The sequence below is a fragment of the Archocentrus centrarchus genome, chromosome 12 (assembly GCF_007364275.1).
Source record: "Archocentrus centrarchus isolate MPI-CPG fArcCen1 chromosome 12, fArcCen1, whole genome shotgun sequence".
In the NCBI taxonomy this organism is placed as follows: domain Eukaryota; kingdom Metazoa; phylum Chordata; class Actinopteri; order Cichliformes; family Cichlidae; genus Archocentrus; species Archocentrus centrarchus.
The window spans coordinates 15,025,589-15,053,539 of NC_044357.1; the positions used below are offsets into that span (position 1 = coordinate 15,025,589).

At 40.4% G+C, this 27,951-nt stretch overlaps 2 protein-coding genes across 13 annotated transcripts in view; one reads left to right on the forward strand and one right to left on the reverse strand.

Moving 5' to 3' along the window:
• Nucleotides 1–20,679, forward strand: part of arhgap24 (Rho GTPase activating protein 24) — a 75,289-nt gene extending 54,610 nt beyond the window's left edge. For 3 of the 5 annotated variants that reach the window (XM_030742475.1, XM_030742477.1, XM_030742476.1), the window contains 7 exons: nucleotides 5,886–6,008; nucleotides 11,438–11,645; nucleotides 15,251–15,383; nucleotides 16,661–16,734; nucleotides 16,816–16,937; nucleotides 17,066–18,242; nucleotides 19,838–20,679. In XM_030742475.1, coding sequence (XP_030598335.1) covers nucleotides 5,886–6,008; nucleotides 11,438–11,645; nucleotides 15,251–15,383; nucleotides 16,661–16,734; nucleotides 16,816–16,937; nucleotides 17,066–18,242; nucleotides 19,838–20,102 — 2,102 coding nt within the window. In that variant the 3' untranslated portion in view covers nucleotides 20,103–20,679. Of the gene's footprint in view, nucleotides 1–3,109; nucleotides 3,344–5,885; nucleotides 6,009–11,437; nucleotides 11,646–15,250; nucleotides 15,384–16,660; nucleotides 16,735–16,815; nucleotides 16,938–17,065; nucleotides 18,243–19,837 lie in introns of those variants that run through there. The other 2 variants (XM_030742478.1, XM_030742479.1) reach the window with 2 other exon arrangements.
• Nucleotides 20,680–23,469: 2,790 nt separating this feature from the next.
• mapk10 (mitogen-activated protein kinase 10) overlaps nucleotides 23,470–27,951 on the reverse strand; it is a 40,745-nt gene continuing 36,263 nt past the window's right edge. For 5 of the 8 annotated variants that reach the window (XM_030743132.1, XM_030743130.1, XM_030743131.1 and 2 more), the window contains one exon: nucleotides 23,470–27,734. In XM_030743132.1, the coding sequence (XP_030598992.1) occupies nucleotides 27,592–27,734 (143 nt within the window). In that variant the 3' untranslated portion in view covers nucleotides 23,470–27,591. Of the gene's footprint in view, nucleotides 27,740–27,951 lie in introns of all 8 variants that reach the window. The other 3 variants (XM_030743137.1, XM_030743136.1, XM_030743134.1) reach the window with 3 other exon arrangements.

Genomic DNA, 27,951 nt, shown 5'->3' on the forward strand with positions numbered 1-27,951 from the left:
GATCCCAGGTTGTCAGTGAGAGGCTGTAGCTTTGTTTGGTGATGTGCTGTTTTTAGTGAATTTAGTAATATACTTTATGCGTTGTTGCAAGAAAATTTTTTTTTTTTTAATTCAAATGAAAAGATATAAGTTCAAATGTAGCAGCAAAATGGGAAGACAGCAGTAGGTGGGAGGAGCTGCAGTGCTTAGAGCCACAGTTGTGTGCATGAGATGACTGGATGATTATCCCATCTCTGTGACATCATACAGACCCTAGAATGAGAAAAAAAATCACCTGAAATTGAGTGTTTAAAACATTCTGAATCCTGAGCTTAGTGCTCTCAGGGGCTACATGTACATGCGCTGACCTGCTTTATAGGTCAGGATGCTGGACTTAACTACAAAACTCCACTAGGCTTTACATTTAGGATGAGGTTTTATTGTGTGCGCAGTGCCTTACTACTTCAAACACAGTGTTTTGCATTTTTTTTCCCTCAAAAGATTCAACATTTGTCTCCTCTGTTCACAGAACTCCGTTCTAGAAATCTTAAACAACCAAAGAGTTTACTGCAAAGTGGTCTAGTTGTTAATTGCATGCAGTTCAGTTCAGCAGTGTCTTTCCTGTGTTTGTTGCTGTATCAAGTTTTGAGGTTGATTGTATTTTTTTTTAAACCAGCAGAGTAAAGCAAAAACTAACTTGTCATTTTAGTATGTGCTCCACTGCAGAGAACATCATCAGTAGAATTACTGTTGAAACATTAAAAATATGGCATTTTCCTTTCTCTTTAACTTATTTCCTATGAAGTCTCACTGTGAACAGGGAATCTTAATCTCTGTGCCTCATTTAATAGAAGTTGTCTCTAAAGTAAAAGCCTCCATGCCTCCATAAAGCTGAGACTTTTTCTTTTTTTCTTTACTTTTTTTCTATAACACTTTGGAGCAGTGTGCCAAAGCGTAGCGAATCAGGGGAATTGTGACAGCTGCCACGGTTGTCTCTTCAGGTACAGTTGTGCTATACATGAAGACTGCCTCTGCATATGAACACCTGCTGGGATTGGTTTCATTTATAAAGTGATGATTGAGTGTTTTTTTTTCCTTTTGTACACAGTTCCAGTTGAACCACAATCAGTCTGAGAATTGCGTGGCTGAGAAAAATACTGTCAGTAACAGAACTGGTTGAAAATCATCCTCATTTCATACATTCAGAATTTAGCCGTGGGCAAGAAGATGATAATGTGAGCTTAATGTTGATATCCTCCTGAAGTTAATGTTATTAAATCTTTAACAACATTTTAATGTCAATGAAAGTGGATAACGATAGTTTTGACAACGCAGTCATCTGAATGCTGCCTGCTTATGAGTGTGGACTATGAGGCCGCTGTGGAAGAAAACGGATCATCAACAGGAAATGACAGGAGGAAGAGCAGTGTGCTGTAATGCCCGTGGTATGCTGTTTAATCCTGTTGCATGCTTGTTTAACAGCTTCACAACCGTTGTTTCCGAGAGGAAATGCTCTCTGTCTGTCCATGCAAGTAATGGAAGGGCTGATTGATCTTAAATGTGGACAGAGGAACTCAAAGGGACACCAGGGAATTACAATTACTTTGCATGACAATTATCGCAAACAGTGCCGGCAGGGTGGAGATGCCTCTGAGGGAGAAACTTTTCTGGCCAGTGGGAGTGATTGGTGTAAACGTGGGTAATGACACACTCAAAACAGTGGTTAAGAATCACTGTTTGCTCAGGTTAGGAAATATGCCAGTTTAACTATGTGTAACTGAGTTCAAGCAGCGTATATGAAGCGTCAAGCGTGCGTCATTTCCTTGTTGCTACAGCCTAATAAATCACTGCAAAAACACCGTACCTGCTGTGGCATGGTAAACTTATTCCTCATTTGTGGCTTTCTGTATGTAACAGTTAATTTTAATTAACTAGGATTGGGTGTTGTTTTGAACATATGCACCGTAAACTTAAACGGCACAAACCAACTTAACACTTGAGGTGTTTGCCTTGTTCAAAGGGTGTGTGGTATATCACATGAAAAGACCAAAACCAAGAAGATTTAAGAAATTGCTAACTAGTATGGATCAGTAAGCCACACATATAGACAGTGTGTAAAAAGATTGACGTCGCTGCTGTGATATCACCCACTGATATGTCAACTCATGTTTTGAAGCCTTGAGCACTTTGGCTCCATCATCTTGTTTTTTTTTTTTTGGTTTTTTTTTTGAGTGTTCCAAACAAGGGGTTGATCTTACTGAGGAACTGAAGACGGTACATGCTCACGCAGTAGTGATTTCTTTATTACCAGTTTTACTCCAGAATTTACAATATGTACACGATGCTTATTCTTGCATTCATTGCCCCCTGCAGGACATGAGAAAGAATGCATTACTACTGTGCCTTATCTGTTTCCCAAATACAGTGCACAGTAAGCATTCACTAGAGCAATAAATGTCTATTGATGTCTACCCTACAAACAAAAATTATTTGGAGCATTAGCAACATACTGTATTGGCTGCTTAAGTCTGCTTTATATTTCAAATTATATTAACGACTGTTACACAAATGCAAAACAACAGTGAATATGCTGCTTTTATTTCTAAAAATGTTACATACTGTGACTTTGATGAGTAACCCCATAGTTACACAGGATGTGGGACCACAGAGCAATGCTGTCACAACAGCATGAGTAGATAATGTTGCAGCTTACTAAATTAAACCAAACTACAACACTGGCAGTATGTAATGTTTTGTGGGGTACCTAAAAGTAGTTCACAACAAATGCACAGTTCATATTTCTTAAAAACTACAGGGCCCGGCAGTTTCAGGACAAGTCTTTTAAGCCTTTAAAAATGCACAGAAATATTCGTGAGTCACTTTTAATGATGCATGCCTTCAGCAGGAGCAAGTGAGTTTAGTCACAGACAACAGGGAGCTCGGGCCGATGAGGGGGGAGTGAGTCCCGCTGGAACTGGAAACAGCTTGGCGCGGCCCTGGTCGTCAGGCTCACGGTCTGTCGGAAACGGTGGGCACACAAACTAATCGATATTGTCGTGCTCTCCCCCGGTCTTTGAATTAAGTCCATTATTTTATCCCCCGCTTTCTCGAGTTTGTTACACGGAGGACTCCGCGCTGTGAACTGAACGCGGAGGCGCGGTCTCGCGAACGGGAGCGACGGAGCTTTTACGCCGGCCAAAGAAACACTCCCATGTGCGAGCTCAAGTGAGCGGCTCAGTTACCGGTTAGTGCACCGTTTCGTTTCTGTTTTGTTGACAAACAGTCTCCCTGATTAACTGACTGACGCGTCGCAGATTGAGGGAAAACGCAATGACATCGCGGATGTAATTTGTGCAGTCGGGAGGTGAGCTGAAGCGACCGCTTTGTTTATGTTTTACTTATGAATGGACGCGTTCAAATGTTTGCCGAAGCGACTAAGTTTTATGCGTGTATAAACACAAAGGTTAAGCATCTTAAAGGGTAAAGATGTGGGCGTGGCAAAGTTAATGAATTGTATCTGCTTAACGCGAAGTGTAATTAATTAATTCATTAATGGGAGCTGTGCGAACGATCAATAGCGGGTCGTGACTAATCACTGGATTAGGAAGAAAGAGCATTAGATTACTGTGAAAATGAATACAGATCGAAGTATGGATCAAAACTTAAATGACTTTAATGTGAGAGCTGAATTGCAAATCAGGCACTTTTTCTGAAAGGATGATTAATGGATGCTTGGACGGACTGTCAATAGTCTAAATAGCTGCATGTACTGCTGTAATTATATTTAGGACCCACATGAACCAGAGCAATCCGTCAGACCTTTTTTTTTTTATTATTATTTTAAATAATAGTGTAAAGAGTAACTTCAAACATTATTACTGTAATGCTTTTTATGTAGAATCTAGTAGTTGCCAACAAAATGCATCTCCCTATTGGATTAGTTTGTTTTATGACTATTATGTATACCTCAAATACTGTTACGCATAACCTTAATTATTATCCTTGAATGTTTTATTTAAGTCTGCGGTGATAGTGTTAAATTTCTTCATTAGGTGGCTTCAGAGTCTAAATACTGTCAAAGAATGCAAGAACAATTCTGTAACGCATGTATATGTATTGTATTGTCATTTTAGAGGGAAATTAAACATTTATTTTGCTGTAGCAGTAGAGAATATTGCATTTTTGCTTGTAAACTGTTGAAAAAAATATAGTTGAAGTTATAATAACTTTTCATTGGGTGTATAAAAAGGTCAAAATTTCAGCAACATGTAGAGGAACTTGGTGAAGGCCACCAGCCAAAACATGATGTAGCATTGGAATGAATATATATATATATATATATATATATATATATATATATATATATATATATATATATATATATATATAATTTCAAGTGTTGCTGGAGTTTTGGCCTCTTTAGAATTTTTCCTCTCCTCCATGCAAATTGGAAGCGATGAAGTTGTGCCGGGAACCTCTGCTCTGCTTATTTTGGCTGTATCAAACTGATTGGTGCAGTTAGGGAATGCTGGTAATGTACCAGTAACCTTGAGGTCAGCACAAAGTAAGGCAAATGGATTATCCTCAGATAGCGAGAGAGAAAGCTCCTTTCTTTCCTATTTTTTCAGACACTAATACACATCGCATAGCACCCCACCCCTCCCAACAAGCACTAAATCAATACCTACTTGCTGATACATGCTGTGATGTCTGCGCTACTAGTCATGGGATGTTGAGCAGCCTACAGCAAACAGAAGGGACTTTTAAGTTTGCATGCTTCATAATGTGAAGTTAGTCTTCATGCATCATGCTACCAGTAGTGAAAAAGCTTTTTTTAATTGTGATAGAACAAAAAAAAAATGGTGCATTTTTAAGTATTCCTCATCTTTTAAAACATGACATACCAAGACAGAAACTTATAAACTGCATTAATTGTAGTAAAATTATTGTTGAGGTGTTTGTGAAGGGAGACTGTCATCTATAAATATGGGAAATTGAGCAAAGACTGGCATCTGCAGCCTGACGAGGAGCATCAATCTAACTGGTAAACCTCGGCTCCAGACTGACAGTTCAGCCTCTCTGAACACCATAAAAACACACAACACCAATTATGCAACACACATTCACATTAAACAGTTTAGCTATCCTTCCCCCCACCCCTACCCCCACCGCCCCTTTGTTTCAATTCATTAAGAGTAAACCTGATCCCCTTGCTGGCCTGTCATGTTGTGTTCTCATCTATTAATAGTTTTCATATGCAGCATGCAGATCTCATCCATCTGATCCAATCAGTGTAGCAGGATCCCTGGTGGTCAGAGTCATAAATAATTAAACTGTTAGTGTGGTGTGCCATTTGTCTTTTAAGAGCTCATCTCTCCTGTAGTGGACCTGCTGCATCCCCGTGAAATGCAGAGAGTTGTTTGTGTCATTTTGAGAAAGCTGATGTAAAGCTGTGAAAAAAGCTCTGTTGTCATAGTGATCACTGCAGCCAGATTGGTTATGTGAAACAGGTACAGACCACTTCAGTCTGTCTGGTATGACATGACAGCAGAGTGCCTGTGGCCGTTATCCACAGGTTAAATCAAGATACGGAGCCTGTGTGTAAGGGAACATACACTTTATGCCTGAGATATAAACATTTCTTTTGAACGTCTGTGTCAGAAGACACATAGTTGTGAAACTGAGTTCAATGAATTCGTCCAAAGACATTTAGTGGTAGCTTCAGTTACCAAAAGGTCAGTCATTGCATAGAGTTTTGTCTTTACATTCTGGCAATTCACAAGTGTGTTTCACAGCCAGCTGATGTTGTGCTTATAAGCTTTATTCTCAAGTCACATTATTTTTTTCTTGATAGTGTCCGCAGTTCTGGATCATTTATGTTTTTTCCCCTTTTTTTATTTACGCAGGGGGAGACAGAGAGCGGATGACAGCCAACCATGAGACCTACCTTCTTATGGCCAGCACCCAGAATGACATGGAAGACTGGGTGAAGACAATCCGGAGGGTCATCTGGGCACCTTTTGGTGGAGGTTAGTACATAAGATTTTGGTTTCCAACGCTTATGCAAACAAAATAATCAAGATAAAACTCATTATTTTTGGTAGATTACATAAATCAAAATCTATATTGAGCAAGTAAAAGTCATAACAAGGTTTCCGTACCTGTGGAATGTTCATTAAAATTTACCTGATTTATTATCATTTGAATTATATCAGAAATAACAAACGATTGGGGTGATTTTTGCTTTTCAGAATTGAGAAGCTCTCAACTCTGAAAAACAATTCTTTAGAAATGGCATATAAAGAACAATCTTTGTTTTGTGTTTTTCAATTATCTGAACAGGTGACATTTCTAATATGAGTGCTGGAGGATGAATACATGTGTATAGTTATTTCTTGGTACATACTACATTTGTTTACTGAGGTTAGCTAGATTAAAATGCATAATCATGCTGTAGTATTGTGATTACACAGTATACACCAGTCAGATGTTCTCTTAGGTTTGTTAGCCAGTCACACAAAAGCAACTTACTGCATTTATCCAAGAGGACGTGTTCAAGATAATCTGCTGAAGTTCAAAGTGAGCATCAGAATTGGGAAGAAAGGTGATTTTAGTGACTTTGGCAGTGGTGTGTTTGTTGGTGACAGACTAGCTGATCTGAGTATTTCAAAAACTTCTGATCTACTGGGATTTTCCCACAAAACCATCTCTATAGTTTATAGAGGCTGGTCTGAAAATATCCCAGATTCTCTGGGTGAAAATGCCTTAGTGATGCCAGAGGTCAGAGGAGAGTGACCAGGCTGCTTCAAGCCAATAGGAAGGCATCAGTAACTGAAATAACCACTTTTTACATCCGAGGTATGTAGAATAGCAGCTGCAGACCCTGCATGTAGAAGTATTAGTATTTTGTTCATTCTCAAAGCTGTTATAGCATACCCTCATGGGACAACGTATTAGGTAGACCTGTTAAACTGTCTAATCAGCCAGTCACATGGCAGAACCTCAATGCATTTAGGCATGTAGACATGTCAAGGTGACCTGCTGAAATTTAAACTGAGCATCAGAATGGGAAAGATTATTAAAGTGACAGTGAATGTGGCGTGGTGGTTGGTGCCAGATGAATTGGTTTGCTGAGATTTTCTTGCAAAACCATCTCTAGGGTTTGCAGAGAAGGGTCAGAAAACGTGAAACTATCCCGTGAGCAGCAGCTCTCTGGTAGAAAGTTCCTTGTTGGTGGTCCTTGTATCAACAGTTCAGGCTGCTGCTGGGGGTGTAATGGTGTCAGGGATATTTTCTTGTCACACTTTAGTGCCAGTTGAGCATCTTTTAAACACCACAGCCTACTGAGAATTGTTGCTGATCATGTCCATCCCTTTATGTCCACAGTATACCATCTTCATCTCAGCTGTTTTTAGCAGGATAAATCACCATGTCACAAAGCTCAAGTCATCTCAAGCTGGTTTCTTGAACATGGCAATGAGTTTACTGTACTCAAATGGCCTCACCTTTGGGATGTGTTGGAATGGGACTCTCATCATTGATGTGACAAATCTGCAACAACTGTGTGATGTTATGTTGATGTGGATCAAAAATGTTTCCAGCATGAATCTGTGGCACAAAGAATTAAGTCAGTCCAGTGAGTGTAAAGTAAGCGTGTGCTGGCATTTAAAACCTTTATCTGTTTTGTTTTTTTTTCTCCTGTAGCACCACGCCACGTGTTCCAGGTGGCATTACCACAATATTTGACCATTACTTGACATAATATTTGCAGTGCCTTCTAAACTGTCAAATCCACTTTTGTGATGAACTAAAAAAAAATATATATGGTGAAGTAGTAATCATGAAATAAGCTGCAAGCTGTAGCTCAAGTGCACGATGCTGTAATTGTTCTCATGAAGTTGCTCCTGACTCTGGTGGAATTAGTGTGCTGATTACTGACCCTCCTGCTGCGCCGCTGGGGTTTATTATTGACTGTACTGGCAGACATTGGCCTACATTGTGTACGAGCAGGGCACAAGTGCAGCATTTGTAATCAGACAGCCAATCGAGGCAGCTCTTAGTGACAAAATGAATAGATAAGGCAGAGCTGGCCCCTCTGTTTTTAGTGCAGGGAGTTTGATGTCTATTGCAGCTGACTGCTCTTCAAAAGGACGAGCCATTCGTCAAAGATACCACACGAAAGGTGGCTCCATGTTGGACCAGAGCCAGGCTGTCTTTGTCTCTGTCATGCACACATATACAGAGCACGCAAACGCACACACACACACTCCAGTTTTTCACATTTTGCAGGAGCAGCAGAAGCTAGCTGAGCCCTGATTGGCTGATCAGTGTTCCTGAAGTGTGGTGAAACTCAAATTCATTAAGTGACACGGAGGCAACTCCCAAAATGAATCCTCCGAAGGCTCTACCATCATGTCGTGGTGCCACTCCCTATAATGTGGCATTAACTGCAGCAAAGAGTTAAGCAGGGGAGCGGGCGACATGTGCAGCTGCGGCTTTTCCATCTGGATCTTTGGAGAGTTGTGTCATGGTAAATATCAGTTGTCTGTTTGTAGTTTGGGAAAGTGCTTGGAGTTTGAATTGTTTTTGGGTTGTTGAGGAAAATCTTTAAAGATCTTCCTTAATATTTTAAAGTGCCGCATTTCCGAGCCACCACATTCTCTGTAGCTTAAATGTCAGCTGTTCCAGACTGCTGTGCTGTTTCTGTCCATTTTTTTCTGATCCCTGTGGCGCAGTGACTTTCAGTAACAGCGGTGGTCGTAGTAATTTTCACCTATTAATTCAGCACCTCACCGCCTGCACACTTGCTTTCAGCTTCGGTCTGACTTCCAAAAATATAATTTATTAAAAAATAAATAAATAAATTGCTTTTGTGTAACTCCACAGATAAATTTACTTAACAGGGTTGTTTATTTGTCTTCTGTCTCCACAACTAGAGTTAAAGTGCCTCAAATCTGAACCCAGATAAGACTGAATGCTGGAGAAAGTTTTCAGCTAGTTTTTAATCAGTTAAATGTTGGCAGGGTACAGGATGTGAGATCGTTCCATCGGCTGCCATTTAATTCCTCCTCTGAGCTTCAAATGGTGTTCGCTAGACTAATAGTAGAAGAAGAAGCATTTTAAACTTATTTACTCTGCCTGCATTACAAAATCAATATCTGCCAAAGCTGACTGAGTCTTTATCAGTGGCAAATTTGAAATAGTGATATTTATTCAAATCTTTTCCTGTCCAAAATCTGTTGCAGTGATTTGCACTACAGTAAAAATTAGCAGCAATGGTTCTAAAGCACTGGTGCTTTTCTTGGTGGTCATGGACCACTGCAAAGCTGGTGTTGCACAATCTAAAAATTACTGAGGATGAGGGCACAATTTTTCGAGATTTGTAATTTTTGCACCAGGAAGCATTGTATTACAAGTCCATAAATATAGATCACACCCTGAGAGTAGTTGTCGTAACTGTTAATTTTAACCATACCAGAGCTCTGAATCATCATTTTTAAAGCCTTCTTAATAACAGAGATATTACACAAGTGCTGCCCTGCCACACCAAAATAAGATGCTAAAACAAAAGGAGCTGTGCCAGCGTGTTTGTTACAGATGGGGCTGACTGTTAAGAAATGAAGACACATTGTTGAATCTGAACCTTCTTTCCATAAGGACATCACAGGCTGGCCAACATCTGATTTGTAAATTGGTGGTTCATTAAATGCAGATGTTTTAAGTGTTGCGGGCTTTTCTTTTGTTTTTTACACTAAAGGTGTTTTTTAAAAGTTATTAAAATTACTATGCAATGTTTTTATTGGTCTGCATATATGCTGTCCCTGAATGTGTGTGTGTGTGTGTGTGTGTGTGTGTGTGTGTGTGTGTGTGTGTGTGTGTGTGTGTGTGTGTGTGTGTGTGTGCGCGCGCATGTGTGAGATTCTGTGTAGCTGACAGATTGTGAAAGTGTGGAAGAACTTTTGCAGAGTGCACATGTCACTTGTGCGTGTTTAGATCTTGTGGTTGTTGCCCGTCCAACTCCATTGGGAGCACCAGGCATTCATAAACACTTGCTCACACTCTGCATAAGCTGGTGCGCACACACACACACACACACACACACATTTACATGTGACCCGGGAAAACATTCCTAGACTCATGACCAGAACGTCTGGAGGGATGACCTCGTTTTTCATTCACTACTTCTCATTTTCTACTCTTTTCGATGCACGAGGGTATTAATCATTTTTTATTAAGGGAGGGCTGAACATTTCTGTATTTCTCTCCGATCTGTCTAATATTTGGAAAAATGGACCCACAGCTTCAGATATTTCACTGTTTTGTCATATTTGGGTTGCTGTGAAGATTGAAGTGGAGAAATCCCAGAGCGACTCCAGACTTCTGAGCAGCTCCTCCTCATCAAGCAGAGACAATTTTCCAAGAGATGGAAATGAGAACAGTTTGGCTGACCTGCTGTCAAATTGATACATCCTGTCTATTTCAGCACTTTTGTTTTGTTTTCTGTGATAACTGCAAAGATTAGGCCTGGTTTTTGGAAAATTCTTGTGTGCACGCACTTTAAAATTTGCACCTCTGGTATGTTTTCATATCACAAATTTATTAATAGGCCTTTTTTCTGGAAGCTTACAAGTTGTGTCATTTTCAAGAGGGGTGAGTACGGCAGCATACCATAATGTTATTAGTTAAAAAGCGATCATCGCATTCACTTCTAAATGAGAAATGTTTTGGAGCAGTTTGTATGAAAACTCTTAATACACCTGTTGGAAATCTGCAGGGTTTTTTTTAGTGCTCGTATTAAACCCGGCTATTTGAAGCCATTTCTTGGTGTGTTAAAAGCACGAGGAGGCTGCTTTAGTCACCGACTGTACCATGTTGTACCATGTGTATGTATGTGTGAGTAGCCTCTGTCTGTATCTGGAGACTGGAAAAGTATGCAGATCCAAATCTCTCAGGAAGGCAACTTTAATCCCCTCTTGTGTTGCATCCACATGAGACGGCTGTAAATGGAAATCGGCCTTTTTTTTTTTTTTCTTTTTTCTACAGCGTCTGCCTCGGACAAAAGGCGAGAGGTGCTCAGGAAGTTGGAGATTTGATCATCAGACTAAGGCTGTGTGTGTGTGTCTGGGTCTGTGTGCGTGTACATATATTATTTGCTTGGACTGTCAGGAAAGCCTTATCATAAATTCCTTTCAATTGATTTAACTGCCCTCTTTGATGTTACGTGAACTGTAGACGGCATGCTAATGGTCTTCAGTAATTCTTTGAAAAATGTTAAGGAGTTCAGGATATTAAACTGCATTGATTTCTCAAGATAAAAAAAAAAATTGCTAAATAATTTAGCTGCATCTATTTAGATGGTGTACTGCATTAAAAATGTAAAAAGCATAAATAGAATTGACATTTATCACTCTCATACATCAGTAAACCTTTTTTGTTTTGTTTTTTTCTCGTGTTTCAGGGATCTTTGGTCAGAAGCTGGAGGAGACCGTACGGTATGAACGGCGGTTTGGGAACAAGCTTGCCCCTATGCTGGTAGAGCAGTGTGTGGATTTCATTCGGCAGAGGGGCCTTCAGGAAGAGGGCCTTTTCAGGCTGCCAGGACAGGCCAACCTGGTCAAAGAGCTGCAGGATGCCTTTGACTGTGGAGAGAAACCATCTTTTGATTGGTAAGCAGAAACGTGAGCATGCTGGCTGTTTAGAGTTCCTCAGTGCATTTTAATGTCAGTTTGATATGTTTAGAACGGGGAGTCTTGCACCTCTGAAACCACTTGATTGCTCATATTCATTTGTAATAAACCCACAAATAGTGGATGAATTGGTTTCATTTGTGTCTGTATTAACCAGCAAAGACGTTATTTTAGAAATTTTTGTCGACCCTTTCTAAAGTTACTTTTAAATGTCATTTCTAGAGAGATTTAAATAACAGAATTCTACATACACTCTTTTATAAGTAGAGTCTTACCAGATTTTTAATTTATTTCGTTACTAATATTTGGTAGATTTAATAATCCAACATTCTGATATAAATGCCGATATTTTTCTTTTTTTTTCAGTCTCTCAAAGCATAAACAGATCTCCTTAACATTTGTGTGTGGTTATGTATTTACTCATTTACTCTATGGCTGACTATGCTGTTGCAAACATGCAAGTTGTCAATGGAGAATTTGCAGAGTGTCTTCTGGTGGACAAACTGTGCAGTGTCAACACTAAACAGTTTGTCCTCGTCTCCTCGCCAATTCAAAGGGATCAGCAAGGAGCCTATTAGATTTGTTAGCCCACGAACGAATAAAAGCTCAGTGGTGTAACAGTAGGACCCCATAAAACCTCCATAACAGTGTTGGTCAGGTTGAATGCTTTCTGAAAACCTATATATGGGGGGGTCACTGTAAAAACGCCTAATTGGAATCATTAGTGTCCTTGATTCTGACAAATTATTCTGACTAAATGATTGCAATTTGACCCCCTGAACATTTACGAAAACTCACCAATTTTTGCACACATGTCAGGTCTGGTGAAAAAATGCTGCTTTTTATTGTCACCATAGAGGAACTCTACGCTGTTGTTTCATTAACTGTCCCTTATAAATGCCGATACCAGTATATTGGCAAATAGCTAATATGGATCAATAATATCGACCCTCCGATAAGTCAGTTGGGCTCTATTTAAAAGTCAATGTAGAGGTCTTTGGCTGTGAAGTGGTCCCTGTAGTGCTACGACTCATGAAATATTCCTAAAGTAATTCTCATATGTATTTTAAGAGTCAGGGCAATGTGATTATTAAAAGCTTATTGGTTATGATGCATTAAACCTGAAAGTAAAAAAAAAAACAAAACTATTTTTAACATAAATATTTTCTGACCGGATGCTGCTCTGGAGCCCCTGCAGTTAGTTACTGTGTGAAGGATGTTGAACAAACTATTCAACACGTCACATCCACTTCATGATCTGCTAGTCATACAGCAGAGTGTTTTTAAGCAGCAAGCTGCGTCAATTCTGCTGTCATAAGGACCAATGCAGGAAATCTACTGTAGTAGATGTGGTATGCGTACAGATTTATGGTGGAGACACTATGAGTTGTCTCCTGCATGTGATGATGTATCCGAACAAGTTTTCTTACCTCTTTTCAGGTCTTATAAATAAAACAGTCTCATTGTTCAGTCGTCTTACCGTGGGAGTTCTGCAGGTTTCCCAAATTCTGTCATAATTCATATGAGTGCTTGGCCTGCTATCGCTGTCTGAGCAAGGGGAGAGGTTCTTCTGCTGCATGGCTGATGTGCAATTTGTCAGTTTTATGGTTAACACTTGGAGGTCATTCTCAGGGCATTCTGGTGGAATGTTAGCCTGTGAGATGAAGCTGTCATCATTATAGAACAACCTGGCCACTCTCATTTTGTCCCTCTGAACACAACAGCTTGAATATTGCTTCATTACACTAAAGAAAAAAATTATCAGAGTTTGGTTATTTATGGGTTGCATTTTGCCACACCTTTTGGATCGAAAGTAATCAAAAATTTAACCACTTTTGTGTTTAGGAGCACAACCATACGTACATTATGAATAGGTGCGGGCACTTAACATGTTATATAACACATTTAAAGGACCTACATGCCCTTTGTCTTCCCCCACAGGTATTTTCTTTGGTGAATTAGACCTCTGGACTGAGTGGGTGTGTGGAGAACACACTTGAATGTCACTGTCACCAGGTCATGTTTATAAATGAGAACCGGTTCTCAAACATTTTACCTGGTAAAATAACGATTGCTCGTGTTTAGGCCCGCGTCTGCTCAGAGAAACAATTTTCCACACAAAACAGTTTTTCTTTGTCCCATCAGACCCAACCAGTTTCTGCTGAATCTAAATCGATCAAAGGCAAATTATTCTGTCTAGTATGAAGATGGCAGGAACACAAGAAAATCAGGAGTTCGTTTTTTTTCTGCTTATAGGTTTCTTGGAGTTTTCTCCTAAACGTTATGGAGCAATAACAGACAAAAACAGGAGCCTGAGCAGCACAGTGGTGCTGTGATTAGCACTGCCAGCTCACAGCAAGAAGGTCCTGGATTCAATTGACTAAAATGTTTAATATAAAATATAGTAGTATAAAATATATATATGGAAGTTACAGTCAAAGCTTTGGGTTTATTACTGTAAATATCATTATGGGTTTCAGACTTTTGATCACTGTGAAATTTTGTGACTGTGAAAGGCAACATTATTATGTCTGCTCTGGTTCTTTTTCAAAGACACTTGAAGTCCATCTGTCCAATGTTCTTAACTACCTATAACACTTGATAAGCCTTATAAGCCAGCCAAGTTTTCAGTTGTATCTGTTATCTTGATAAGTAATTGGGTAATAAAGATCAGTAAACTGTGAGAGAAAACAAGGCAATTTCTCATCAGCTGAGTTTAAGAACTAAGAGAGAGAATAGTCAGACTCTTGATGATAAATTCAGCTCCGTTATGTCCAGGATTAATGGACTGGAAGGGGAAAAAAAGACTGTTTATTTTGTGCTTTTCTTTCCCCTGGCCGGGACGTGTTAGTCAGCCACAAAAACTTTCCAAGGCTCTGCTTTGTTCAGCCAGCAGTAAAAAGATAAAATGACATTCCCCAATTATGCACCTGCTTTTAAATTATGTGATGTGTAGATGGCTGTAGGAGACTGAATACCAATTGTCTAATGTAGAGGCATACTTGAGTGATGGAACATACATAGCTAGGCAGAGGGTGATATCTTATTTTCACTGCATCCGCCACTCCCACCGTCTAATAAGACCATAAATAAAACCTGGATAAGACCATCGGTATCTGCTCTATAAATCAACATCTCATCACATCCTGGGATTCAAATTCACACTCACAAGTGCCTCCATTATGCGAGCTGCACAATGACACATTTCTGCCCTTCTGATTCTGCTTTGCAGTGGCAGTAACTACACCCTCCTCTGTGCCTGCCCATGTCTGATTTTGATGTCCCTCACCTTACCGATTCCCTCATTAGTAACCTCCTGCCTTGTAACCTCCCGCCTGCTTCACCAGCTGCTCCTCTTTGGCTCATTACTGTGCAAAGGCTACAGAGGCCCCCTGGCAGATCATCTAAGCTGATGGTTGCGTAATAAATAAATCTAAAAGCGCAGATCGGAAAATAAATAAATAAATAAAAACAGGAAAATGATGGCACCACTTGCATTAGCGATCAGTAGGTGGTCAGTAATGTCAGTTGTATGCACACACGGTTTGCCCAGGATAAATTATGTGTCTTGTCTCTCTCAACAGTAACACAGACGTGCACACAGTAGCTTCTCTGCTGAAACTGTATCTCAGAGAGCTGCCTGAGCCCGTCATCCCCTTCCAGAAGTATGATGAGTTCTTGTCCTGTGCCAAGCTCCTGGGCAAAGATGATGAAATGGTAAGAAAGAGGACATGATTGCTTTCTTTGTATGCATATCTACCAGCAAATTACCTTTCACACACCAAAAGGATTTTTTAGTTTCAACCTTTTATAACAATACAAAATTAGCATGGAAAAGCCCTCACAGACGTCTTATTCTGTGGCTTTTAATCTGGTCTCTTGCCGCCCAGTCATCCATGCTCAGTCCTGTGTTTGTCATACAATGAATTTGTTGTGCCTGTCTTGACTTTTAACATCTAAATAGGATTTCTCTCACACCATGGGGCATAGTCAGCAGCATGGACGGGGTCAGTCTTTTGCTCCCTCACAGTGTCTGAAGTATCTTTCCCCTCTTTAGCATTTCTGAACCAAAGTTTGTGGTTTTTGTGTGTGTGTGTGTGTATGTGTGTGTGTGTGTGCTACAGATGGGTACGGGAAGACATATGGGAAAGTGTGGATGAGTTTCACTGCTTTTAGGCCTCTAGGGAATTTGAAGTTAAAAGCAGGAGATGGAAAAGAATTCTCTTTTTTTCCCTGTGAATAGGATGCAGAGCATTTCCACATATTCTCGATTCTCAGTAATCTAGCTGAGACCCCTTCTGATTCAGTTCCACTTGCATATAGATAAATGGGTATAGTGATCAATATTTTGTATTTGTTTTTGGGGTTTTTTTAAGTAACAGTAATTTGGCTTACTGTTGCCTTTGTATTAGCTATCTGGCCATTCTTCTCTGACCTCTGGCAACAATAAGGCATTTTTGCCCACAGAACTGACACTTACTGGACCATTCTCTGTAAACCTTGGGGATGGTTGTTTGGGGAAAATCCCAGTAGATCAGCAGCTTGTGAAATACTCAGACTGCCAATCTGGCACCAACAAACATGTCAGATTCAAAGTCACTTAAATCACCTTTCTTCTCCATTCTGATGCTCGGTTTGAACTTCAGCAGGTCATCTTGACCATGTCTACACACCTAAATGCACGGAGTTTCTGCTATGTGATTGGCTAATTAAGTGTTTGCATTTGTGTTAAACAAGTGTACCTAATGGAGTGGCCAGTGAGTGTATATTTACATGGGGTAAGTGTGTGGTTACTGCCAGAGACATTCGCAGAGAGCCCCCCGCCCCCACCCCCTTTTTTTTCTTTTACTGATTTATTTTCCACTGGGTCTTAGGTGTGATTGTTCCATTATATACATTTTCTATAAACCCATGACTAATCAGTCTGTTGCAGGAGTTTATATAAATTATTGTTTGGCTGAGGCTATGCTTTAAAATGCATTTGTTCTCTGCAGGGTATGAAGGAATTGAGAAGGCTTGTAGAAAGTCTACCTCCAGTGAACTACAACCTCCTTAAGTACATCTGCAGGTATTTGTAATTAACATTGGATACATTTTTAAACTGCGGCCATTGTTGAACTGTGAAAGCTGATATTTTCATTTTCATTAGGTTCCTTGATGAAGTCCAGTCATATTCAGGGGTGAATAAAATGAGCGTCCAAAACTTGGCCACAGTCTTTGGGCCAAATATCTTGAGGCCAAAAGTTGAGGATCCAGTAGCAATTATGGAAGGTGGGTGTTGATGAATATCAGATACATGTCTTACTTTCTAATATTTAGTTTTAAATCTTAATTAAAATGTATGCTGTTTGTTTTTGTTTTTTAAAGAAATATAGTGATGTTTGGTCTCATGATTTTAGGTACTGTTCTGGTCCAGCAGCTCATGGCTGTTTTGATTGGTCACCACGATGTGCTTTTCCCCCAAAATGAAGACAGCCCGACAGCCCTAGAGCTTGTCAACAACAACAACATTGAACAGCCGCGTCGGCAAGTCACTACATCTACCTCGGGCGTCACTACGGTGTCTCAGAATGCTGAGAACAACAACACACATGTGGTGCGGCACTGTGTTTGGGAAAGCCCTGAGTCTCCTTCACATCGCCAGCACGCAGACAACAGTGGCTCCCCTCGATCAGCAAGCCCTCGTAATGGTGTCATAGGACGCTTTGACCTCACTCGCAGTCCACCGCTGACTGTTAAAAAGAATCCAGCTTTCAGTAAAGGCAGTGGCATTGTTACTAACGGATCCTTCAGCTCCTCACCTTCTTCAGATCCCAATCAAGAAAAGAGCCAGTCCGGAGGTGGGAGTTTACCAGTGCGTCGTAGTGGCACGCTCAAAGGCTCAGGGACAAAAATGGGCACCAGTGGCGTGACGAGTGGAAGCAGCACTACAGGGAATGGGACTGGAGTTGTGCGCATGGGCATTCATGGGACTGACACGGTCACCGGGAGTCTGAACAGTCGCAATAGCCTTTGGCAATCAAATGGCTGTGTAATGTTGCGGGAGAGCAACAAAACACGTGACTGCTCCGGAGGAGATCAAACAACCAATCAGAATCGTCTGTCCACATATGATAATGTGCAGTTAAACCATCAAAACCTCCAACAGCAGAACCAGATCACCAACACATGTCTGAACACCAGCTGTGAGGACAAGCAAAGTGTGGACAGCGCCACCTGGTCCACTTCCTCCTGTGAAATCTCCCTCCCTGACAACTCCACTTCCTGTCGCTCCTCCACAACTACCTGCCCAGAGCAGGACTTCTATGGAGGGCACTATGAAGACTTGGATGGACCAGCACAGGATGGCGAGCCTCCCCGGTGTGGCGAAGGTGAAGGAGAGGGCAGAAATGGTAACAGAGAAGGAAGTGGCGATGGAGTTGAGAGGAGCAGTCGGGGCACGAGCAGTAGTGATAACAGTGATGGTTTCCCTGTTGGTAATGGACCTGGCAGCCACAGCGCTCTGCACAGTCTAGTGGCCAGTCTTAAACAGGAAATGCACAAGCAGAAGACTGAGTATGAGGCCAGGATAAAAAGGTACGGATTCATGTGTGAAGTGCATGATAACTGAAGGGTATGATTCAATACAAGCACTAGCAGACAATGAAAGAACCCTAAATCTTCACTTTGGTGTTTTTGCAGGGCACTTGAAAGTATCCATCCATTATCTTAGTCAATAGGCCATTTAAGCCAGCCAAGTTTTTTTTTGAATCTTACTCCAAAGATTCAGACCAGTAGAGATTAGTACATAGAGAAAAGTGGATTTCAAGTCTTGATATGAGACTGTGTGAAGAGGAAAGCTATGTCTCATCAGCTGAATTTAAGAACTTTCCTCTGGATGTGAAAGACTGGCACATGTTAGTCAGACACTAGAGCTCTTCTATACTTTGCTCTGCGCTGTGCCAACAGTAAATAGAATAAAAATGTGTGTCCCGATTATACATCTACTTTAAAATGTTTTGCATAGGTGGCTGTAAGCATTGTTTATTGCAGCAGCCTTCATCCATTAGTCAGGTTGACATCTGTTAGTCACGTATGGTATGTTCCATACCATCCTCCACCCACTTCTCTATTTTGTTTTCTCTTTTACTATATCTGTCACTCCCTCCCTTTCATATGAAGGCAGTGAATAAACCTTTATAGAGCACCAGGATCCACTCTGTAAATCAACATCTCACTGATCAGAAGTGTCTCCATTATGACTGCCTTCATTCTGCTTTGTAGTGGCAGCGACTATATCCTCCTCTGTGTCTGCCCATGTCTTATCTTTTGGGGGGGGGTTTGTGTGTGTGTGTGTGTGTGTGTGTGTGTGTGTGTGTGTGTGTGTGTGTGTGTGTGTGTGTGTGTGTGTGTGTGTGTGTTCCTCACCTGATTCCCTCATTAGTCCTTGTAACCTCCCGCCTGCTTCATCAGCTGCCCTTTGTTGCCTCATTACTGTCCAAAGGCCACAGTGGCCTTTTGGCAGATCATCTAAGCTGGTGGTTGCATACTAAATAAATCTGAAACCACACATCACAATTTCATAATGGGCATTCCCATTAATAAGCAGGGGTATACATGGGACTGACCTTGTCATAGTCTGAACAGCTGCTTTAGTCTTTGGGAACAGATGCCTGTGTCGTCTTATGAGAGAGCAACAAAACATGTGACTGCTCCGGTAGGGATCAAACAACCAATCAGAATCATTTTCACTTACATCAATTAGCCACATTGTTATAAGAGCCACACCAGCATTTTTGTTTTAAAACAATTACTAAGGCCTAAAATTCCACAAAATATTTACACTAGAATTAATAAAAAGCTGAACTTACAAAAAGAAAAAGAATTGTACCAATTTAGTTTTTTCTTTGTCCTAAATTTGGCCATAATAACATGGAAAACTCGGGGGATTGAGTCACTATTTTGAGCCAGCATCAATTTGCCATTTGAGGAACTGCTTTTTTGATGTTTCTATGCTGGCTTTGGTTTTCAGCCCCAGAGGTTGCTGCTGTATGCAATTCATTAGGTCATTAAGAAAATTTAAATGATCTGCAGCTGCTAACGCTTGCCTTTGTGCTCTTTGGTAAACAAGCGTCTGTTCACTATGGCACTACTAATCTCTTTCCTAATTCTTTTGTATACCTCATTTGCAGTTTGGAGCAGCGTAATTTGGAGCTGGAGACAGAAATGGTGAACCTGCACGAGGAACTGGACCAGGAGAGGAAGAAGTACACCATGGCGGAGATCAAGCTGCGCAACGCTGAGCGTGCCAAGGATGATGCTGAGCGCCGAAATCAGATGCTACAGAAAGAGATGGAACAATTTTTCTCCACATTTAGTGACCTCACTGCAACTGGCAACGCCGCAGCCACCGATCCCCGCCGACCAGAGCGAAACAACACCATCTGGATACAGTGAAGGAAGGCTGAGAGATGCCAGCCAAGACTGGAACTGGTTTATTATAATGATGTGAATTTTATAGGGACTCCAAACAGGATTTGGCTGCTGATTGAAGGAGGGAAAACTTATTGCAAAGGGTAATGGCATGTTTTAATTTAAGAAATAGGTGATATAGGGCTAATGTAAGCCAGCTTTATAGACATCACCTGGAGTGATGCCAGAGTGACATTATCTGTATATATCCTTATTTAAACAGACTGCTCATGGACACACTCCAGTCTCCCAGAAGTGGTTGGAGTGCTCACTCGTCTGGCTGGGGAATGGAGCAAAGGGACAGTACACCATAGTCTATGAAAACATATGGTACTACCATTTCATGTTAGCTCATAGATAGAAGGGAAGGCAAAATGTAAACAAAAAAAAGAGAAAAGACCATACCAAACTCCTCCTTTTTATTCATTTTTACCATCTAACCAAAAAACACCTGTGTAATTCTGCATCTGCTCATGTACATGGATGAAAACCATGCAGTCATGTTGTAAAGAGAATTAAAAATGACACTTCAATGTTTTCCTGATATTTAAGAAAAGTTATCAAAGTGTGATATTTTATATCAATTTTTTTTTTTTTATTATCTTTTTTTTTTTTTTTTTGCACTTAAATGTTTTTTTTTAGTCTCTGCAAGTTGGTACTGGATGTTCTATCAATGTGTCAATGTGTGTGCCTGTGCTTCTGTGCTATTACATTTACCCATGACCAAAAAAAAAGAGCCTGTACTGTAAATATTGTATAGATAAATGCAGACATGACTAGACTAGATAGTTTGCACTGTGGTTTACTGATATTCAGATGGATATGGCATGAATTAAGTCGATACTGAAGAGTGTTTTGTAGCTTGTTAAATTACAGTTTAAGTGTTGCGCAGTGGGTTATTGGCATAAATCAGATTTAAAAAATAGTCTTGAAATCCATCAGAATTTCAGATAAACTGTATGGGATGCCACTTTTAAAGATACAATTTACTGATTTTTATTCTAGGCTAGAACAGATGTTTGTGGATCATAACTGTGAAGAAATGGGATTAAAGCCTCACGTTTGAGGATGTTATGAGCCTGGCTGCAAGATTCAGTAGCAAGTGGTATGTGCATGATGGTGCATGAGTCTACGAGGGTCGGTGTACACTAACTGAATGTTTGTAAAGCGACTGTATATGGATGAAGTGTATTTATATGTAGCCCTAAACCAAATATCTACACATGATGTGGATTTGTTAATGGGTACAAAACAGGACACCTCTGAAATCAGACCGTGACTGGACCTGTGTCAAAGAGAGGCTTGTGTGCACATGTGCGCGGGCCTGCTGCTTGGCTTCTTTTTCTCCGAAGATTGGGTCCCGTTTAAACCTGCTGCTGGTCATTGCAGGACATCTGGAATGTGCACATGAAGATTAAAAAAAAAAGTGCCTGAACAACTGAAGGAGAGAGGGAAGGGAGCCTGCGCTTCTCACTTTGCAGCCTTCACCGGGAAATAACAGGCTTAAGCCAAGCTGACGGCGTCACCTCGTTCTGTGAATTCCACACACAAGGGCGGATTATGGATGGAGGGCAAGACGGGAGTGGACGGGGATGGTGGAATGTTTTCATGACAATACTTGATACACAAAGGAACTTTAAAAATGACTTAATATGAATAAAGACAGACTTTAATCCAAGTCTCTGTTGTTATTCTGCTTTTCAAATGTGTGTTTTAAAACGTTTGGAGAAGATGCAGAACATCTAATTAGCTCCAAGTTAACACAGTGGGTGAGCGGACTGTCAGGACTATTTTCATTTATTATTTTTGTTGATCTGAGTACAAAAATCAGTTTTGAATCATTCAAATGAGTGAAAAGCAATAATGTTGAAGCAGTTTGATCAAAATTCATAATTTTCTTATGAGCCTTTAATATTTGACACTAGATCAGGAAAAGAGGTTTATAAATATTAGCTATTCTGCTGAAATATTCACTCCAAATGTTTTAAGGCAGAGTTACACGTGGTGGTGCATCGGATTACATTATATTGAGCGGTATTTCAGATTTTTTTCTCACTTTCATAGACACTAAAAAATCTAGTCTAATAAAACCAACACAATGCAACATTATAGACCTGAGCTTTATGACAAAGCTGTAATAGAATGTAGATCATCCATGTGCTGGGGGAGACCAATGTAAAAAAAAAAAAAATTCCTTAAAAAGTAATTGGGAAATTATTGATTATAATGGTTAAACCACCTGCTCCACTTCAACCTCCCTCGCATAGATGAGTGTCGGGTGGGTGGGAGGTTGTCCGAGGTCACCTTTTTCAAAAATTAACATTAGCTTATTCATTTTATTGACAGCAGGACTGAGCACACATCCATGTCGGACCCCCTTTATTCTTTGTGGTACAGATTCAACAAGTTGCTGGAAACGTTCCTGAGATTTTGGCTGATGTTGACATGATAGCATCACACTGTTGCTGCAGATTTGTTGGCTCCACATCCATGATGTAAATCTGGATTGGACTGAGCTCTGGTGAATAAGGAGTGCAGTAAATACTGTTTCCTGCAAGTTAAGCAGTCTAGCCATTCTCCTCTGGCCTCTGACATTAACAAGGCATTTTCCCTCAGAGAACTGCTGCTCACTGGATATTTTCTCATTTTTTGGACCATTGTCTGCACAACTTAGGGATGTTGTGTAAGAAAATGCCAGTAGATCAGCTGTTTCTGAAATACTCAAGACCAGCCTGTCTGCCACCAACAACCATGCCACACTTTAAATCACTTAAATCACCTTTCTACCTCAATTTTGTAAATTTACATGTGGTGTGGGCCACATGTATTGATTAGATAATTAGATATTTGCGTGTTCAACTGCATTAACAAGCAGCTGCACAGATGTACCAAATAAAGTGACCAGTGAGTGTATTTCATCTCATGGTATGCTTTAATAATGAACCAACCTAAACTTACTGAGAAAGGTCAGCGCACTTGTTTTCATTCTGTCCCATGATGGTCCCGTTATTTTTCTCTGTCAGAGAACTAGTCAGTGGATCTGCTTTGAGATTTTGTATTGAACTGAAAATGCCTGAAAGTAAATTACATTCTGTGTAGGTGTCGCAGTGACAGATTGGATGAATGGGTCCTATTGACAACAAGGCCAGGGACAAATCTGTGCTGCATGTAAACGAATGTCCAGGTTAAAACAAACAAACAACAACAAAAAAACAGGTCCACCAACATCCAAGGTCAAAGGTTTTGTTTATTTTCAACCACATACATAATACATAATATTTTTTTACATACACAGTTCCTTTAAAATGTGTTTACAGTAACAGCTTCCAGTAAGATTTTTCTTTTTCTTTTGCATTTGTTTTTGACTTTACTTGAAACGCTATAGCCTGAAGCTTCGAGATCAGCCTGAAACGATACCATTTCTCTTTTTTGTTGTTGTTGTTGTTGTTTCCACTTTTTTTTTTTTTTAACCTGACAAATGTCAAAGGAATGATTCATTAAAACAGCACGGAGTAAAAGAAACAAGAGAGAAGGAATCAGAAAAGAACTGAAGAACAACATCACCTGACTCAGATGAGCTATACAGGGTTTCATCATTGTAGAGTTCCACATTTAAGACTCTAAACATTTTAGCATCTGACCCCTTGCAGTAGCTTGCCTCCCTGTCTGAGTGCAATAAAGTGTTTATTGCATTGTTGAACTGTTATTTACAATAGAAGTTGAAAGAAAAGGTGAAAATTGCCAAGTTGGGGATCCAAAGTTTTTTAAAGTTGGCACAGCTGTGTACAACTTGTGACATGTTATCATTTTTCATAACGTTATGAATGGGCTTTAGCTTACTAATAAAACCGCAAACTAATCCTGAATCCATAAGAGATCATTTTAAGACCCCCCCAAAAATGAGAAATTGGAATGACAGTGGTTTTCTAATTCAATTCAAAGTGACAGAACATGAATACACACATGAACTACTACCAAACACACAACTGTGCTGACTCTCCAATGACATTCTTAGAAATAATTGCACAAAAGTCATGATCACTTGTATTGAAATAAGGAAAAAAAAACGAATGAAGACGTGTGCTGTGAAATCGTTTGTCCAGACGCCAGATCACACCTTTCAACGCAAATTTACAGCTTGTGTTGAATGCTGGTTAATTTAATCTCTCTCTCTCTCACACACACACACACACGCTGATGGACAGAGCAGCAATGATGTGCGTGATTGTGAAGCCATTCATTTCTACATTCACTGCTGACAACCCAGCTGAATCTCCTGCTTTATTTACCAGGACTAAAGCGCCTTTCATCACAACAGAATTGTCTGGAGGGATGTCTTATAAAAAGATCAAACAGTTCACATTCAGAAAAAGGGGGGATAAAAACAAGACATTAGTAATGTTAGTATTTGTACTCAGTGACCAAAACATGTAAAGATACAGAAAGAAGAATGTGTTTGGATGGTTAAAAATGCCCTGTAGAAAAACTGCAACAGTACTGTGTGTATTTGTGGTGCAGGGGTCGACTCAAACACTGCGCCCCTCTGTGAGAAATTCATTAAAACATTTTATTTAAAACACAAAGAACTTCATCAAAGTTGCACCCTGTTTTAAAAGATTGCCCTGGCCAGACCCTGAACAGAAAGCCAAGCTAGCCGTAGCTTATTCTGGAGACGCCAACCTCAGTTACCCTCTGAGCTCTGCGAAGGTTAGTCTGTTAGTCTGTGTGTGGTTCACTGTACACAAGCCACAGGCAGACAGAGTGTTAACAAAGTAGCTTTTTGAAGTTATCGCCATTATTTGGAGGGCTGTGAGAGATTGTATGCAAAACTCCATGCGAAAAAAAGAGTTACAGTATTGTGCAGCAGCAGCTGAACGGGACGTTACAGACTTATACTGTCACTGAAATAAGTATGCGACAAGGATGCCTCCACATCTCCTCAGTGTGATGGCAGTGACTGAATCTAGCTCATAACAAGTGTACGTTTTTGTTACATGCTTTTATGTGCAGCATATGGACATTTCCATGTTTCATTACAAGTCAGTGTCTGAGCGTTCTTGAGCGTGTTCTTCAATTGTCGTCATTTACCCGATTGTCTCAAAATATAATGCCATGAACCACTCCTCCAATTTTTTATTTTTTTTTTTGACTCAGTGGTTGTTTGTCTACAAATGCAACAAATGTGTATGAAAACATGGCCGTAAAATCAAAATCCCAATAAACATACCCATGCAGGCCTGCAGTGGGTAGCTTTGGGTAAACTATGGGGCCACGTGGGCAAGGCAAATCCACACTTATTCCACATCTCATGACAGCAGTTTTGCCCTTTGGAGCCCCTATATGGGTTGTCTGTGGGCAAGCCCACAAACACCCCATGTGGGGCCTATAGCAGTTTTGCCCTTTTGTGACATTAGCAATTTCATTATGTGTACATGTAAAGACAGGCAGAAGATGGGTTAAAGACAGGCGTTTATGCCTCCTTGGGGCCCCCACATGGGGGTACATTTGCTGGGTTAATGCTTCTTTCCTTCCCATATTGTAAACACACAACTTACTGGTCACATAATTGGAGTGCATTTGTGTCTAAAGCATTAAAAGAAAGCTTTAGTAATACCTAAGCTGCAATCAACCCTTGCACATTCATAACTGTAGCTAAAAGACTTGTTATGAGTAGTTAAAATCAGGCACTGTCCAAACACACTGTTTGCACTGTTAGATGCAACCTAAATGAGTGGATGTAAACTTGAGTTGAGAGCAGTACAGCTGCTAAGCTGCTGCAAAGTGCAAATGCATTTTGCATGTGAGTATTCGTGTATGCCGGCACCCCAGCTGGAGAAAATATGATTACATTATTTAACAAAGCTAATTCAGTTTTGTAGGAGAAAAAACAAAAGTCAAGCTCGAGGACTCATACAGTTTTAAGGCAGAACAAGAACAAACAGAGGGAAAGAAAAATATATCATTTCTGCACCTGCAATGCTTCATTCCAAAAGGCACTTGCCATGTTCAGATTCCATCTATCAAAAATATATAAATCAATCAATAAATGAATCATTCAGCTATGAAATCATGTGATGGGTGCTTGAGATCCTTTTGCTTTTTCATATTGCAACATTTTTGTATGGTGTGTAGTGAGATAATGTAGATGAGAAGACGAACCGTAGCTACAACGTTAACACTCATCACCTGTCTTTAAAAACTCTGTACTCTATCACTTGTTGTCTCTTCTATGTTCCAAAGAGTCAAATAAATAGGAAAAGGTTCTTTGTGGTTATTCCACAGTGAAACCGATCCAACTCCTGTGCCTGTGAGGGGTTAATGGTAAACAATGACATGCAGGGCTGTGGTGGAGGGACCGATCATACGCTGCCGGGGGAAATAAAAGGGGCATTACACACAAATTAGACTTCTTAGATGTTGTCTTGTGAAGTCTGAGCACAATGAGAATAACTTATTTCTGTGTGTACTGGCCCTTTAAGTCCTAAACAGCTCAGACTTTTATTAATGTCTTATTGGCCTGCCTGTGGTCCACCAACACACACACACACACACTCACACACACACACGTCCTACTGTGCCCAGTTAGTTTAAATTGTATATAAACAAAAGTCTCTATACAGACTCATTTTAGCATACAGTGAGATTAGCATTGTTTAAATCTAATCATGCAGGACTACAGCAATAGGCAGGGGCAACTGAGGTGGAAAGCGGTGATGTGGCAAGGTGTGCTAATGGGGGAGAGAAAAAAAATCCCAGTTTACTGGCCGTCAGTCCCACTCTGTGTGCCCTTCAGCTGTACAGAATTACAATATTTACAAGTTAGCACAGGGGGCGCCACTCTTGGTGAGAGCAGCAACACATCCCTGCAGAATTACCACATGAAAACACATCAGGAAACCTTACATTTTTGGGGTGGGGGTGGGGGGGTGTAGGGCAGCGGTGTCTCACACGAAGCCTAGATGTTAAAATACAGAAGTGTAATTAAATAAGAGTTGAATAGGGGGAGAGGGGGTGTACTGAAGTCTGTATTTAGCAGTAATGATGAGCAAAATGGCAGCCCACCTTGCCACATTGATTGGAGCATAAATGTCTTTTTTTTTGTAAGGAATTGAGAGACCAGCAGCCAGCCAATATACACTTTACAGGAGATGCAAGTCTAAATGCTTGGCCATTTCAATTGGATGCCATATACAGGATATGAGGGGTAATATAAGCAAAGCAACTAGAGGCTCATTAACATATATCTGAGTTCATTTACTTGAATACCACTGATGTTTTTCAGTGACAATGCACAGGCTTTAGAGTTCATAATTTCAGATTCTGTGTTTCTATAACTCATGTTTTTGTTCTTAATATAATAATTTTGATCTTTACTCTTTTTTTTTTTTTTCTTTTTTTTTGTATTTTTTGGTGGTCATATTTGTTGGGTTCTTCACCTTCGGAAGAACATGGGGTTGCGCAGGCAGGCGGCTAGTCACCTGCAACACCCCAAGGGTCCTGCAGAGGTCTCCAGGCTGCTGTCAGTGTCTGAGGCCAGGGTCTGGTCGGTGGACATGGAGGAGATGTCGTTGATTGAGGAGGAAGGAGGGAGGCTCTCGCTGCTGTTCACGGCTGCACCTGTGCTAAGGGAATCAACAGCAGCGGGGGGTTACAACGTAAAAGAGTCCTGGCAAAGACGGGAGCAGAGAAATACAGCTGCAGGAGATATTTTTTAAGTGCACACACAGGGAAGAGTGACATAAATGCTGATTATAGCTGTTCCATGAGATAGAGATGCCAGCAACATTTACAACATCTGCGGGACACCACAATCACAGTGCATCTATAATGAAAC